Source organism: Parasteatoda tepidariorum, chromosome 7 (genome assembly GCF_982258835.1).
Source record: "Parasteatoda tepidariorum strain Cologne lab strain chromosome 7, Ptep-v5.0, whole genome shotgun sequence".
Classification (NCBI taxonomy): Eukaryota; Metazoa; Arthropoda; class Arachnida; order Araneae; family Theridiidae; genus Parasteatoda; species Parasteatoda tepidariorum.
The window spans coordinates 78986429-79004646 of NC_141761.1; the positions used below are offsets into that span (position 1 = coordinate 78986429).

At 32.5% G+C, this 18218-nt stretch overlaps 1 protein-coding gene across 2 annotated transcripts in view; it reads left to right on the forward strand.

Annotated features, from left to right (window-relative positions):
* Positions 1 to 5041, forward strand: part of LOC107446702 (uncharacterized) — a 66566-nt gene extending 61525 nt beyond the window's left edge. For both annotated transcript variants that reach the window (XM_016061416.4, XM_016061417.4), the window contains 2 exons: positions 1442 to 1573; positions 4426 to 5041. In XM_016061416.4, the coding sequence (XP_015916902.2) occupies positions 1442 to 1573; positions 4426 to 4979 (686 nt within the window). In that variant the 3' untranslated portion in view covers positions 4980 to 5041. The remainder of the gene's footprint in view (positions 1 to 1441; positions 1574 to 4425) is intronic.
* The last annotated feature ends 13177 nt before the right edge of the window (positions 5042 to 18218 follow it).

Below are 18218 nucleotides of genomic sequence, written 5' to 3' on the forward strand. Positions count from 1 at the left end.
TATTTAGAGGAAGTACGTTTTGGTGTCTGATTTCGTAACTTAATATCGTCTGCACTTATTAACTTGTATATTTGAGATTACCCCTTCGAACCATTAAGTCCTAGAACGTGAAAATCTGATCATTCGATCAAAAGTTATTCAGAGTGGTCCGTTTTTTTGTGCACGGTACCTTTTAAAATACAGAGTATTCCACAGTGACTACCCTTAATGAATATTTTTAAATCCTTGTCAAAAATGAAAATAAAAAATATGCACTTTAGAGGCAGCAGATTAATATAAAAGGAGGGAAAAAAAGCAAAAATGGTAAAGAAATCTTAATAATCTATACAGAGAAAATCATTACAGAAACCATTCATTAGCAAAAATTAATCCTAGAGTCATAGATACCAGTTATAATTTCTCAACCCACCATCTTAGTAATTGGCCTCTTCTGGGCGACAGGATCAGCACCTCTATCCTGCTTTAAGGATCATTTCACTTAATCATGATGTTCATTTGCAATAGGTACCTTCCCATGTGAATCTCCACGGGAATGAAATGGCCGATATTCTTGCTAAGGAGGGTTGCAGAATTACAACAACTCCCTCTTCAACACTTACTTTTTTGGAGTTATACTCTCTGGAAAAATCAAAAATCTCGGTGGAGTGAAAAACACCCCCAAATTACAATTGGTACAAGGGATCAAAACCGGGTTTATCCCTTGACCTCCCGTGTGACAGACGTATCCGGACTGTTCTATCAAGGCTTGCTAGCGGTCACATCAAGTGCCTCACTTTCAACGAGGGCAGAAAAACCTTCGTCACCTGCACCAAGTGCCAAATTCTTCAGGCTTTCTCTGAGCACTTCTTGGATTGCATGGGACTCTCTAAGGAGGATCTCTACAGCAATCCTCTCCTAGTCTTCGACTTCCTTTCAGTCAACGAACTCGTGGATCTTGTCCGACTCCGTCAGACAGTGAGGATAAGCAACAACAACATAATTTCTTAAGAGTTATATAAGTAACGTATTATTCACTAAAACAGGTTGTAATCGCGAAAATCGCTTGTAAGTTTTGCCATCACGTTGTAAAGCAACTACAAAAGATACTACAAACTTGCTAACTACAAACATATTTATTTAATTATTATATGAGCATCGACGCAATTGTAAAGTCTGCAACGACTTATAAACGATTTTTGGACACCCAAATGATACCAGGTGTATATTCGAAATAAAATGTCAACAAGTTTATAAGAGGGCATTAAAACAAACTACCGAAATTTATTTGAATTTTTAATCTCTTAATGAAAATTACTGTTATATTTTATTATATCCTGTTATATTTTATATTATACAAGAGTAATAAAACAAACGGTGATAACAGTTTTTTTCACATAATATTTATAAGTACTTAACAAATATTTATGTAGAACCACATTATTTATATCACTATTTTTTACAGCTGAGGGATATTGTGATAAAGGCGATCTTTATGTTCAGAACAATCCACGCAATAAATTTTCGGAAAACTGGAACAAAAATGAACTTAAATACTTCATTGGAGAAGATTGTGACTGTCCATCTTTAATACCAGGTAAGCAAATGATAATTGTTTTATTGTCTTCCAATTTATTTAAGTAAGTTAATTGGACAAAAATTAGTGTAGCAACTTCTCAAGAAGACGAAACGTCAAATGAATAATTCAGTAAACGCTGATTCTTACCTTTTTAAGAATTTGCGCATGCGCCATAAGGTCAATGCGAGACTTGATACCAGTTAATTGATTTATTCTTATTTTAGTATTTGCTTTTAAGCAAGTTTTCAATCTCAAAATTTCAATCGAAGAAGTAAATTTTTATACCTTACTCCATTTTAATGATACTTTTTACGTGCAAAGAGATTTTCAATATTTTTTTTTCCTTCACAATTTCAAACTCTATGCAATTTAGCGTTGCTCTACTGAATTGAAAATGTAAATAATATTCTTTTTGTAATAAATGTAAATAAAATCTTATCCTTTCTCATTAAAAAAAAAAATCCTTGGAAATAAAGCTTTCAGTGAAAGCAATTCGTTTAATAATTGGAGAGTTTTGTGGAAGAATGTTTTAAGTGACATATTGAGAATACCCAAAGTGTTTTAAAAGACACAATAATCTTAAAACTCGTAACTTAAAATATCACTTGCATTTACTAATTAGCATTTTTGAAATCACCTCTTCGTACCATTAAGATTGAGTCTGTAGCGTTACTACCAGTACGACTATTAAATTCTAATTCTCTAGTATATAAGACATGTTAACTCAAATCTATCTTGAAGTACCTTTTGATAGGCATTCTAGTCCCCACTCCAGAACGTGACCTAACCACGCCTACTTTGATGGATGGTCCAAATTAAACAGTTGACTTGCTATTTGCGACATTGTCCTCTTTGCACTGTTGCTTCTCAGTCTCGATCACGCACAACACAAGTCAGAACACCCTCGACTGTTAATAGCAACACAAGAGTGACCACGCACACAACCGTGATCTTACCCTTACTATCAGCATTCAAAATCCGGTGATCTTAATACAGCTCTCCCGGCTTTTCAGAAAAACAGCAATGAATCAACTATTGGTAGACATTAATCGAATTCTATCACAGTTATAATTTTGGCGGGAGAGTAGCGTTGCTACCACTACAACTACTAAATTCCAATTCACTAGCATATAAGACATGTTAATTTATTTCTATGAAATACCTTTTCATAGATGAAGGTTGATATTGTCGATAACACTCGCCCCAAAGTCTTAGAACGTGGAAATTGAAGATCCGATCATTAGACCAAAACTTATTCAGGATGGTCCGTTTATTTTTTGCGCACTGTACACTGTTAAAATAATCAATTTGAAGAATAGAAAGATTTGGATTTTTATTAATAATTATAAATAATATTAATAACTATAAATAATATAATATTTTGATTTTTATTAATTTATTTTTATTAATAATGCTTGCAAAATTTGATAGTTCAAACTTTGGGACTGTCCACTAATTATATACACGGTTCAGTTATATAACCTTTCCCACAGGATGCATTGTTTCAAGCTTTCTCCGAATTCATTAATTTTATAAAACATAATTAGAAATTTTACATGACAGTTAGCAATTTTATGTTATCAAATTTTTATGGTAATTAATTCAGTGGCCATCCGCTTACTAGCAGCAAATTTTGTAGGATGCAGTATTGTAGTTTCATAAATACTGATTCTCCTATTTCATCTGATTTTAAAAAATGATTGATTCTAATTAACGAAAAAGTAATCATATCATAGAATTCTTAAATGGCGTACAAAAATGTTAAGCGGTTTACTCAACATATTTTCGTTTCGAGACTATTGGAATCCTACTTTATAATTAATTTATTAAGGAAGATTTAAGCCCTGCTGCAAGTTTTAATTAAATATAGGTATGAGGGGATATTAATTAATTGATTTCTGATATTCTTTTTTAATGCAACAGTACTATATTTTTTTATACATATACTAATCTCAAACTTTGCTCAGTGCTCTATGAGCAAAATTATACTGGAAATTGTTAAAACTGTCTGGTTTATACAAAATAATGTTGGAACTAGAAATAACATATTTTATTATACTTTTGTGATAACAGTTGCTTTTTATACTTACGTAGAGAATATTATACAAGTTTACCTAATTAAAAATTTCATTTGCTTCAAAAATATTTTAATGGAGAATATCAGTTGACATGCTTCAAGCGTTCAGAAACAGACCCCCATTTTCAAAGCTTACCAGACGTAAATGATAAAAAACAAGGTGATTTGAATATGAAATGAAAATTTTCCCACTAAAAATAATGGTGAAAAACAAAATTAGAAAAACCCCAGTAGCCGAAAGAGAAAATGGATGAAAAACAGAACGAGAGAAACCATAGTGGCCTGAAGGAGAAAGTCAAAGTAAAATGTATTTCCACACGCTAGAGAGAGGTGTTGAGGAATTAATACCGTTAACAAGAGAAACAGCTAATAACTAGTTCCTCATGGAAATGCATTTTATCCTGTGTTGCTTCTCTCGGCCACTGTGGTTTTTCCTGTTCTATTTTTCATGTTTTTTTCCCTCGTCTTCGGCAGTTTTTCCCGTTTTGCTTCTCATCTTTATTTATCCATTTTTCTCTGGAAACTTCTCGTTTTATATTCCAAATCAGTTTTGTTTTTTCTCATCCACGTGTGGTATGTTTTGAAAATGGACGCCTTTTTTGAGTGCTTAAAACATGTCGATTGTTATTTTCCTATTTTTGAAGCGAATGAAATTTTTAATCAGGTAATATCTGACCACATCAGTTTCTTTGGACTATTTATTTATTTATAATTTTTTTTTTTATTTGGGCCACTAAGAGGTCTTAAATGATTAATAATTGTGAATTTATAATGTTTCTTATTTTATTAATAGATCCATACTGCAAATACTTGGTTTACAATTCCACGGAAATTAAACACAAAAAAGCAATGCACCTCAGCAAGGATTTCTATTTCATACCCCTGACAGACAGTCAACGAGCTGCTCCGATAACATGCGACTCAGATTCAAATAACGTTTATACGTCACAGGAACCACATCTCGATGAAAATAATGGAGAATATGATAAGAATAATATTATAACAGATGATGTGAAAGATTTTACAATAAGATATGATACCGCTACAAAAAATGACGAAGATTATAGCTATGGCACTAAGTACGATGTGAATAATGATAGTCAGAAAAACTTGGACGATATTTTTGAATCGAAATACGATGATAATGACGATTTTACGAATGATACTTATGCCACATCAGAAAACGAACGTACAAAGTATGAAAAGAATTATGATATTGGAGAAATCCCGGACTTGGAAAATAACATAGTAAAAAACATGACTAATGAATATGAGACAAATGATGAGTTGGCTTCTGACGAAGACACAGAAGAACCTGAGACAAAGAGCAGAGGTTGGTTTGGATAGAAGGATATTAAATTGTGTATATATTGTGATTATTGTAGAAATAAATTTTGATTTTAATGCCATTTTTAAACCAAAAGCTTCTTTTTAATTTTATACTTTTCAAAGCTTGTTAACTCGTTTATAAAAAATAAAAAAAACAAGCTGCCTAGGTCATCCTTAGGAACTCGTCCCTTAGAGGCTAATAACAGCATTTTGGAAATATGACTTTTCTCTGATAAAAATATATAACAACGATAATGGATCGATAGCTTTAATTAAAAATAGTGAATCTTATTCCATATCGAACTATCAATGAAAACACAGGCTTAAATAAATAAATAAAAACTAATTGTCGTATTTTTTTTAAAAAATAAAAGAGATTTAAAAAAGCGTACATAGCGTTCAGTTTATTTTCGTAATAAATTTTTAATTTGAATTAAGTCCAAACACTGATGTTTCTCCTAATTTATCCTCAGTAAATATTAAAGTATCAAATAAATATAATAATATCGACGAATAAATTAATATCAAATCGGGCATAACAAATATTTCGGACATTCATCAAAGCGACTATGTGATTGTTGACATTCACAGGTGAAGGTCGATATTATCTAGATTTCGGTCACTCAGGACAACACATCCAAGCATCTAATATCTAATTTCATAATAGATAATGAGAGTAAAAAAATCTTAACAACTATACCTACAATTGGTATGTGATTTATTTTTAAATGTCCAAAATAAACTTAAAAATAAAGAAATAAGCAGCAAAAACACCTTTTTTCTCAGCTTAAAAACTTAAACTTTCTCTTCTAAATTATTTTGGTCTTTCTCCTTCTTCCAGTGGTCTATCAAACACGCGATTTCTGCCTCCTAGTTCTTCTAATTCGAACATCGTTCAATCGAACTTTTGGTCGGGGAATAACTACCGATAATTATCCATTCATTTGAGACCTAGCAACCCAAATCTATTTAATACTTAACAGCTTTATTTAAATCTACCTCCACAAATCCAAAACCGTCGTGGTGTAGCACATTGTTTTTCTAATATGCTAATTAATTAGTGCAGACGATATTTTAAACTACAAAATCAGGCGCAAAAACGTACTTTCTCTGAATAAACATACATTTTTCCAACAAATTCGGATTTCTGACTCTTAAGATATAGTGGGTATCAGCAATCTGGGAAATATGGGCCCCATAGTTTTGTCGTAAGAGTCATCCAAAGTTTAGACCCCATAATGCAAATTTTATTTATTTTTTTTGCGTATTTTGTCATATCTCGAAATCTCTTTAAGCGAATTACAAACAATTTGCACACAATTACAGAATTCGTTTATTTAAAGATAAATCCATACAACAAATAAATTTTAGTAAATATTAATTATTTTACTTAATAACAGTCGAAAAACTTTTAAATTGTTAGGGCAGACAATTTTCTACATCATTTTAAGGAATTCACTTTTGAACAGCAAAATGCAAAATTTGAATGAAATTGGTCGAATAGTTCCTGAGAAACCGAATTTTGAAAAAGTCGCATTTTTAAAATTCGATTTCTCAGGAACTATTAGACCTATTTTACTCAAACTTTGTATTCTGATATTTAAAATTGAATTCTTTAAATGGATGTTAAAGAAAAACTCTATACTCTCCAATTCAAGAATGTTTCGACTAAAATAATGATGAAAAATATAAAAAAAATAAAAAGTATAAAAATATAAACAATAAAAAATAAATACATGTGTGACATTAGGTCACAGCCTAATTTTCTAAATATCCTGTTTTTTTTAATCAAAATACTAATTCTTTTGACTTGATTTATAATTTTGTAATACATTTTTTATTTCATCATCTTTCTTTAGCCCCTGAAGCGGTAGCGCAATTTGGACATTCTCCCCCTAAAATTCCTTACCAGCTCCTTGCAGAGCCCCTTTCTTTCTAGAACATTCCACCCTTTTTCGTTTCTGAGAATTCGCACTGGTTGTCGGCATCTTTCATCTCCGCGTGTATGTTGTGTTTCTCAACCGTAACTTTTAACGTATAATCAATTTTTCGTCTCAACTCGTAATTTTTAGATAATTTAACTTTAACTTGCACAACATGTACTACAACTTCAACCATTAAGTTTTTGTTTCTTATAAAAAGAGCGCGCGAAAGATGAGGATTGTTTTCGAAATTCGAGAGTATCATACTCCACGTCGCGCTGTTGCGTGTTTTATTTTTTTGATATCCTGTCCTCGTTAGGAGGTGAGGATGGCGTCTCCTTCGCCATTTTTCTTGTGTAGTTTCTCATTTATGAGATGAACCTTTTCTTCGGCCATATAAAAATTCCACTGACTGCCTTTTTGCTAATATAGTAGCTTCAATATGCCTTCCAATAAAATTTCCAAATTTTTGATAGCAGATCATAAAAATCTTATTCATAAAAACATAAACGTTATCTTCAATTTTGAGTAAACTGTTTGCGATGGATGCTTTCTTATCAAGAATCCCAAAATCCGGGAGTGTGCTTCTACTGTCGGTATTGCTGCTAACACCTTGGGTTCCGGTTCTCACTTATTGATTAATGGATAAAATTGATCTCTAAGATGGAGGAGAGTGATCGTCAACATGCAATCTGAATTTGATCTCGTCTAAGCCAGTTTCATCCAAAATTTCCGTGTTCCTGAATTTATTACCCTTCACCCACTTCTCCACCCGAGACTGTGTATTGGACACTATTTTTGCCGTTGAATATGGATCCTCAAAATAAAGAGTTTTTAGTTTGAAATAACTGTTTTATTAGTGACTTATTCATCTGGATTTCCTAGAAGGTAACCACAGATTGTTGGAGATTTTCTTTGTAAACTCATCTCTGATCCAGGACTGGATATCTTCTATGGAGAGGAAGGTATGTTTTTGTAGAGTACATTTGTTATCTTCTGGAACCTTTTTTTAAAAATTAATATTTCTTCTGGGTTGTAAAATTAGCCAAACTTCGTAAATGTACCACTATATATGTTTCACCCGGCCATTTATTTTTTTAATTTTTTTAAAAATTGTTATCATTGTTTTGCAACTTTTCATTTTTTTATTCTATACCCAACCGTAACAGGGCAACATGAAAATAATCAATCTATACTAAAAGCTATATTTTGCATCTTTGGATAAACGAATTTTATGATTGTGTGCAAAAAGTTTAAATGTGCTTAAAAAGCTCTCGAGATATGGTTAAATACGCAAAAAAAGTAAAATTAGCAATAAAGGATCCAAACTGTGCACCGCTCCTTTGCCCAAACTTTTAGGAGCGAGGCGGGATGGCTCAGAGGATAGAGCACCCGCCTTCCAATGAGGCGAACCGGGTTCGAATCCCAGTCGATACGAATTCCGCATCCGGCTTGCACCGACCACAGTGCTGACGTGAGATCATGGAGCTAGGAGTAGATGGAGGAGACACTAGCAGAAATTCGTGAAGCCGAAAGCTCGGCAATGTTAACCGCGAAATTAACCGTCGGCCATCTTACTTACTTCAAAACATTGGCAGTTGTAGCTCGTTTATGCTTGAATTGTCGTATGTTCGGACAGTTATTATCATTTTTATTTTATTCGTTATTCGAGTAGTCTTACTTTGTCTCATTATTTTTTCTTGGACTTCTTATTATTTTAATTATATTATTTTAATTATGACTTCTTGCATCTTAAGGTTTTATGTTACTTTATAAGAATTTCAGCTGTAGTTTTATTTATTTCTGTCGAAGTTATTCATCTGAAAATTGATATTTTTTAAAACCAGAAAGTATCCCATTGCATTCCAAATATGAAATAGATAAAAAAAATTTAAATTTATTAAAAATCTAATATTATATACAAGTGATTGCATGTAATATTAGATAATAATAAAGTACTCCATGATTACATATACATTTATTCTAAGCTTTATAGTGATGTAGTTTTTGCTTAATGTTAAGGTATTGATAGTTTCTGTTCTATATCTTCATTTAATGTATTTCCCCTAAAAAAATAATAATAATTTTTATTAAAGCGTAGGGTTTTCTAATCCCTAAACAAAGTCCTTTTTTAAATCAAAGTGATTTATTTTAAATTTAGCAATAATCAATTTCCTATTTATAGAGAATATATATATATATATATATATATATATATGAAATTTTACAATTCTTAATAAATTTAATTATATTTTTTAAGTTGTATTGATAAATACATAGCGATTGTAAAATGAAATAGATCTACTTTTGTTTTAAAAATTCTCCAAGTTAAAGTATTTTTTTTTCTAAATGTTTTTGTTGAACCTTCATTGAAAACATTAAATGTGTTTTTCTCTACATTTAAGAATCTTTTTCTGGATTTATAAAGTTCAATGCACCCCTCTAAGAAAATTGTTAGTTGCTTTTTGTTGTATACATTAAATGTACATAGCTTCATTGAAAGCATTGAACATGTTTCTCTCTCAATGTATATATATATATATATATATATATATTATTATTGTTTTTTTTTAATGCATAGAATTTTCTAATCCCTAAGCTAATTTTTTTTCTTTCAAATTTAATAATTTTGAAAACAGCTATATTCAATTTATAAGCAAAATATATGTATATATTTAAGGATCTGTTTCTAGATTTTTCAATGTGCCTTTGCTCTGGTTTAAGAATTTTTTTTTTTAAATAATCACTAGAATACTGTGATAATATTTTATTAATCTGTAACATATTTTTCCTTTTTTTTAATAAACATTTTGACATATTTTTCTTTAAATTGATTTACTTTGTATGCAATTAAAAATGTCCTATTTAAGTATTCATAAAACTATCAAAGTATAAATCTTCATATGTATGGATTTATTTTTAGCAAGAGAAATTTGTATAAATTTATGTATTTCACTTTCTGAAATCATTCTTTAACAATAAACATCTTTCAATATTGTGGTGTTTTCTACTTACAACTGTAAGCCTCATGCTATACTTTGTGGTGCATGAGGAGTTTTAAGTCGCTTAAATAAAATTAAAAAAATATTGTGGTATTCAATTTATTTCTATATTCAGCTTGGAGTTAGCTCCATGGATGCAACACATTCATAACTACCTAATATTTTTTTTTCCTGTCTTTTCTTAAAATAATTAGTTACCTGACTTTATGGACCTATGAATTAAAACTATCAGAGTAATATAAATTTTAAATTTCTAGATAATAAACTTTTTTATCTTCTTGAAATTGTTTTGAAAAGTGCATAGTGATTGTTAAATGAACTTGACCTAATATTAACTTTACCAAGAATTCCATTTGTTTAAAAAATTCTGTCAAGTTGAAATGTTTTTTCTAAAAGTTAGAAATACGAAAATTCTAACGGCTAAATAAAAAATGGAGAAAGCTTGGATGGATGGATCTCTTATTTAACTTAAAAGACTAAACTCGACACTTTAAATCAAATTAAGAACCCTTCAATACCGCCCTCCAAGCTTCGTTTAAAAGCATGGATTAACTAGAAATAGAAAGATGTATGAGCGCACAACGACGCAGCAAGTAAGATGGCGGAAAACTCTCGCGGTTGCTTCACCTTGAAAGGAGTGGGCTAATGGGAGTGTCTTCTCCACTTACTCCTAGCTCCATGCGTGAGATATCCTCAATGGTAGATGGATCATGGGTTAGAGTCCCCTTGCCGTCAGGCTAACCGTGGGAGGTTTTCGTGGCGGGTTAGCTCCATCAAAAAGTCCTCCAGAAAGGCAAATTTCTCCCAATACTCGACACAGGAGTTCCCTTGTCTTCTGGATTGGGTTCAAAATTACAAGGCTACCGATTTGAACATTAGTACTCGTAAACCCATTAAAAATTGGATCGGCTGTTCAACGACGGTTATGAAATAAAATAAAGTATGTTTATACTGAGAAAGTATGTTTTGGTGTCTGATTTTGTAGCTTAAAATATCATCTGTTGTTGTTGCTTATCTCCCATTTGGTCTGAGGGAGTCAGATCATGTAAGAATCCGTTGACATTCAAATATTCATATGCAAGAACAAGAAAAGGAGATGAATAATTTCCCACACATATGAATTCCAACCAGTGGAATCTGTGTTCAGGTGAAGCTTGGTTTGGTGTAACTTGGGGAAAAGTAGACCACCAGTAACCCTGGATGGATCAGTGTAGTAAGGCATAGGAGTATTCTCCTGGTAAGGCCATCTAAGCCGTGAAGGTCGTTTCAGTTTACTCAGCTAACTGCCAACCGGTGACGAAGCCTAAACAGTCTTCCACCTATTAGTGCCCCAGTTTTAGGACTAACAGAAGCTGCATTTCCTCTCATCATGAATCTGTTGACTAATGAAATATTCAATTATTAAAATATCATTTGCACTACTTAATTAGCATATTTGAGCTCTTTCACATTGAGTCTTAGAACGTGAAGTCCAATCATTAGATCAAAAGTTATTCCAGGAGGTCCATTTTTTATTTTTCGTGCTGTACAATAAACAAAAAAAAAAGCAATTTCATAAATCTGCACTGTGAAAAAATATTGTTATTTTAATTTATAACCGTCGTTGAACAGCAGACCCAAAATCGGGTTTACGACTACTAATTAATGTTCAACTCCATAGCCTTGTAATTTTGAACTCAATCCAGAAAACAAAGGAACACCTGTAACAAGTATTGGGAAAAATTTACCTTCGTGGAGGAAGTTTTGATGGAACTAACCCGAATTTGCGGTTCACAGAGAGAAAAACCACGAAAACCTCACACGGTTAGCCTGACGGCAAAGGGAATCTAACCGATGATTCGTCTACCACTGAGAATAATTTTACGTCCACACTGTGGTCGACGCGAGTCGTGTGCGGAATTCCTATCGACCTGCCATCGCTGGGATTCGCATTGGAAGGCGAACGCACAATGCCCTGAGCCACCACGGCTCAAACAATATTGTTAGTTCATAAAAAGTTTATGGAAGTATCATTATTAAAATATTATGAATACACTAGCATTTAAAGGGTTAACTTTTTCCATAATCTGCCCAGGGAAAGTTACTGAAATTGAAACAATATAATTGCCAGGTTATCGGGCGAGCGGTCTGCGACTAAACTAGCAGAATCATTAATGGTTTAATTACAAAATTGATTCAGAACAATTGAGAAATAAAAATGGACAATCAAAAAATATATATTATTTTATTAAGCGGTATTAAGTACATCCAAAACAAATTGCAATTTCTCCAGACCAAAAGTCAATCTCGTTATATTTTAAAACAAATTAAAGATAATAAAAAAAATTCACAAGCGAGGTTTTTGATATTTGCTTTGCATGTTTTACTATTTCATTATTTTTTTTCTGTTGTCAGCCTCGTTAAATTTTATTCTTATAAGTCCTGACAATAATTGACTACGTAGAATCTGATTTTGGATTTTGTATAATCTTTTTTTATACGATATAGTTTGAAATCGGCACAAATTGTATAATACCTTAATTAAACTTTTATATAAAAAATCATTTAAACAGGAAATTTTTGTAAAAAAATTAATGAAACCAAAATTATTCAGATAAAGCTTCTTTTTCAACACTATTTTTTTTAATTTCTCATCAACTGCGAAACCAATGTTTTAGCAAGTCTTAAAAAATACTTAAAAAATAATGCAAGAACAAAGTAAAAACAGATTTCATTAGCCCAGAATGTTTCCTTCATTAAATGTTATAACTCAAGAAAGTAACATTTTAAAATCAATAAAAATAAAAACAATAAATTGCATTTTCGTGTGAGTTAATGCTTGAAGTCATTTTTACTGCTAATAAGGATAAAAGATAGTTTCATTTTAGTAATAGTTAAAATAAGAGGCAACTTCATGAAAAAGAGAAAATTCTCACATACAAGTAATAATTAAAATTGCTTTAACATTTATGCTAGATCATCATAACTAATCTAAAAAAAACATTAAATATAACACTTAAAAATAATAATTAGCATTCAATCTGACTGATTCTCGTAGTGAGTACAAATTTGTAAATTAACTTTACATTTTTAAACTTCAATATTGAGAAAATATTCTTTCAGAGAGATTTCTTTCTTTCAAAAAGATGAAAGCCAAATACTATTTAAAGCAGTATTCTATAAATTGAGTAATAAATTTTAAGAAATGAGGAAAAACTATGTTTTAACAAGATAAATATCTGAAAAGATACTTATCAACCTAAAAAAATCATATTGATACTCAATAATACAATATGCTATGCGAAATCTTTATAAGCTAAAGTATTTTTCTAATGGTTATTACAGAATCTGAGTTGGTAGTATTTGATGAGCTCGCTACTTTTTGTAGTTGAGTAGAATTTTGATAATTTTCAAACAGATTTTTAGGTGGTTTAGTGAAACCTCATATGCAACTTTTGGATCTAGCGCTTCATTACACTAATGTTTCTTTACACTATTTTTGTTACTCAATAACAATGACATTTATAATTGCAGAAAGACACGCAGACGAATTCGAACTAGGCTTAAGAGAACATAAGAGTGGATCGAAATGGTACGCTATAAAATCTGTTAATCCAGTTTTCAGAGATTTACAAATATAATTATCCTTATTACACAACAAAAAACATACATACATAGCAAGCGACGACGGATTGTTGATTCTGTTGACAATACCAGAGTTGAGAATTACGACAAACGTTTGCCATTTTCCTCCAGATTGTAAACAATCTACTCGCGATATTCTACTTAGCATTTCTTGATATTCAAAGCTCGTCTAGTGACAACTTTGTTTTCGGAAGTGAAAATATTTCTCTTCTGGTGTTAAAAGCGTCAAAGTTTGATGCAGGGTTATCCAATTTTAATTGTTTAAATTACACCCTTTAATTCATATATGAAAGCTGGATTTCGGTGTTAATCCATAATAAAGTGTTCCTTCACAAAATTTTTTGGGTTGATCAAAATCGTATTTCGAGAGATATTTCATCACAGTTCTTACACTGAAGACTCGGTATTCAAAGATTTCTAGTAAATAAGCTCAATACTATTAAATCACTATTATTAAATAAAAAATCACTATCATAAAACTAAATTATTTTTAAATAAACTTCGTTTATATCCTAGGTACAGTACAGTACTTTAATTTGTGTCACACTAGAGATGCACAATGGGATAGTGGGAAACACCCCCAATGATGATCCGGAGACAACATACATACTTCACATCCCGTTTTACCGGGAGGACACATTCACACACCATCCACAAATCGTAGTCTTGACCTAAACCAGAGCTCGATCAATCTCTGATCCAGTACCTCCAGGGGTATTGATTTGTTATGAAAACTTGGAGGACTTTGTGACTTCAACAGATTTAGCGAGCACCGATCACCATTTTGTACACAGGGAGTCTTCGGCTGGTGGGGATCGAACTCATGACCTCTCGAACATGGGTCTAAGGCTCTACCAGCCAGGCTATCTGGACCGGTTTTTATCCCAGGAATATCTCCCCATTGAATTGTAAATCTCCATTTGTTGATTCTTTTTTGATAAGAAAAAAGGTTTGACACGTTTTTTTAATCGTAGTAGACTAATAAAAATATAATAATATAAAAATGATTAATCATGTTATAATTTTAATCTTATGTTATTGAGTAGACTAATAAAAAATGAGAGTATAAAAATGAATTATGTTATCATTTCTTTCCATATCATACTATATAGTTGATTAATAGTGGTATAGTGGGTTTCCTAAATACCACTATTCTTAGACCCATGCGCAAACTAGTTGATTAAGTGTTGTGAGCAGAATAATTTTTTTCCCCTTATGCTTTGATTGTTGTTGTTAATTTACGTCGCACTAGAGCTGCACAATGGGCTATTGGCGACGGTCTGGGAAACATCCCGGAGGATGATCCGAAGACATGCCATTACAATTTTGATCCTCTGCGGAGGGAATGGCTCCCCCGCTTCGGTAGCCCGACGACCTGCGCGCGAAGTCGAGCACTTTACGGTAGCACAGTTTAACGAGGACCAATACCGCACACCCTCGGTCCCTACGCAGACTGATCCAAGTGGTCACCCACCCGCACACTGACCGCAGCCAGTGATGCTTGACTTCGATGATCTGCTGGGAAACGTGTCTTAACGATCAGTCCACTGCGGGACCCCCTTATGCTTTGAAGAATAAGAAAAAATTATGACAGACACCTTGGGACTCGCATATAGGAATGAGAGAAAAACTTAAATATTACTCCCTGGACAAGTGAGATGTTATTTTTGATGGATGTTGAAACAAAATTTATAAAACTCAAATTGGAAGTTTAAAAACTGTAAATCCGAATAGCATGATTCGAATCAGTGATCTGAATCACTTCCAAAGAAAGTTATTTGAATCATTGATCCAAATGACATGATTCGAATCCCTGATCTGAATCACTTAATTCGAAAAGTGATCCAAATGACATGATTCGAATCATTGATCTGAATCACTTAATTCGAAAAGTGATCCAAATCAATTGATTCCAATCACTGATCTGAATCACTTGATTCGAATCATTTCTCCAAATCACATGGTTCCAATCTAATTTGAATAACAGATTCGAATCATGTGATTCCGATTACAGATTTAAATCATAAGATTCCGATTGCTTATAAGATTCCGATTCGAATCTTGCGATTTGGTTCAATATTCGAATCAAGTAATTCATATCAGTGATTCGAGTTACGCGATTTTGATCATTATTTGAATCAGGTGATTCAGATCAAGTGTTTCAAATCACTGATTCGAAACATGTGATTTGGATCAAGTGATTCAGATCAGTGATTCGAATCATGCAATTTGGATCAATGATTCGATTTAAACGATTCAAATCAAATGAATCGAATAACTGATTCTTATGAAGTGATTCACATCACTGATTCGAATCATACGATTAGGATCACTATTCGAATCCGGTGATTCGGATCTCATTTCGAATCTAGTCAGTTGGATACACAGATTCAAATAACATGACTTAATTGTGAACCACGTGATTCGAATCAAATACTTAAAAAAATTCTAAATTGCAAAAAAATTCGAAAAAAGTTTACTTATTTATCACTATTTTTCTTTTAACTAATGTCGATAGAAAAAAATTTATTATTCTTTCTCATTAATGAATTCTTTCAAGTTGATAAATATACTTAGATCTTTCGTATAATTACGAGTATATTGCATATGTTGCTAATTGCTATAAAGACTTTTAATTATGGTAAATTTTAAGAAACTACAAAAGAAATATTTAAATTTTTTTCTGAATTCATCGAATTCTTTAATCGAAAAATTTTAAGTCCTAATAATGAATGCGTAAAAATCTCTTAGGTTTTACAAGAAATTTTCAACTGTATATGGCATAGCATCACTGTGAAACAGAACTTATTTAAATTCAAGAAGTAATTATTCATTATAATTTAAATCTATTTCGGTCCCGCAGTGGACTGATTGTTAAGACACGGTTCCCAGCAGATCACCGAAGTCAAGCATCACTGGCTGCGGTCAGAGTGCGGGTGGGTGACCACTTGGATCAGTCTGCGTAGGGACCGAGGGTGTGCGGTATTGGTCCTCGTTAAACTGTTCTACCGTAAAGTGCTCGACTTCGTGCACATAGCGCAGCTCTATTGCGACGTAAATGAATTACAACAACAAATCTATTTCAATAAAAACAATTCTATTGATTCGAATCACTTTAGATGATTCGTTTTGCCCAACTCTACTTCAGAAAATGCAAGTTCAGTCGAATGTTTTCCTCTACAGTGACGAGTGAAACAACCTAGTACTACTATATGTGCCGGTCAATTATTGAAAGATTATTTTTGACAGTTTGCATAGTCTTTCATATCTAGGTATCAATGGACTAGAGTATTGATAAAGCAAAGATTTATCTAGCCGTCAATAAACCGAGATGTTGCGCACTGAACATGTTCTTGCATCAACTGTCAAAAGTCGAAGGTTCAAAGACATACTTAATAGCCCTTTGCATATCTTGAAGTTGCCTGATCATCTGTTCGAGCACATCCATATTGATTTGGTTGGACCTCTCCCATCTTCAGAAGGCTATCATTACTTGCTAACATGCATTGATCGCTATACTCGATGGCCTGAAGTCATACCCATCCCTGACATATCGGCTGAAACTGTTGCAAAATGTTTCGTTACTGACTAGATAGCCTAATTTGGAGTACCAGCTGTAGTTATAATATACTCCAGCTGTAGCCAGCTGGAGTACAAGCAATCAAGACCAACAATTCATGTCAAAATTGCTTGTCAATCTATCTTCCATACTAGAAATAAAAAGAATCCGTACCGCACCATATCAGGCTATGGCGAATGATATGATCAAATGCCTGCATAGAACCTTAAAGCAAGATATTATGTGCCGTAACAAACTTTGATGAAACGTGACTCTTCCTATCGCTCTCCTAGGATCAGATCAGCATTCAAAAGATGACTTGAAAGGTTTCTGTTCTGAAATGGTTTACGCCTACACAGCCAATTTTTCAAACCTTCCACAAACCCAGAGAAGAGCCTACTTTCATCGAAAACTTGTGGGGGACAATGGAAAAGCTTACACGCGTTCCTCCTACGGATCACTCCAACCAAATCTGTTTTGCACATCCTGTGTTAAAGGATTTTTTGAAAAGATTAGGCAAATCCTCATTGACTCCTACATATGACGGACCTTTTCAGGTACTTTCACGACAAGGTAAGCATCTCACTTTAAAAACTGGATCCCGCATAGCCACAATCAGTATAGATCTTCTCAAGCCTGCCTTTTTGGAAACATCCATTCCTTTGAATCCTTCAAAACCTGAATATCAACCTCATTTGTTTACTAAAAATGGCAGACAGGTAAAATTGAGAATTCTTTAGTTCCATATCTCCGGAATATGGAGGGGGAGTTTGTGTGGTGTAATTAGCATACTAGGTTTAAGTACCAAAGTTAGTGACCTAGCAAACCTCTAAACTTCGATGTATCTTCTATACATTCTCTGTAATCTCCTTCCTGAAGTATAACGAACTGAACTAAATTTTAAGTGGTAGAAATGTATATATACTTTTGTATAATTTTGTTCCTTCTCTGTTTTTGCGCTTTGGTTTGCACTTAATCTTACGTTCTACGTCTTTGATTATAATCCAGGGTGCTTTTAATTTTACAGTTAAAATGTTATTAAAATTATGTTTAAATTTCGCATTTCTCCTTTATTATCTTTGACGATTGATCTATTAAAAATGCAGGATTAAATACAGGCAACCTATCTTGCCAAAAGTTTGTCAACAGA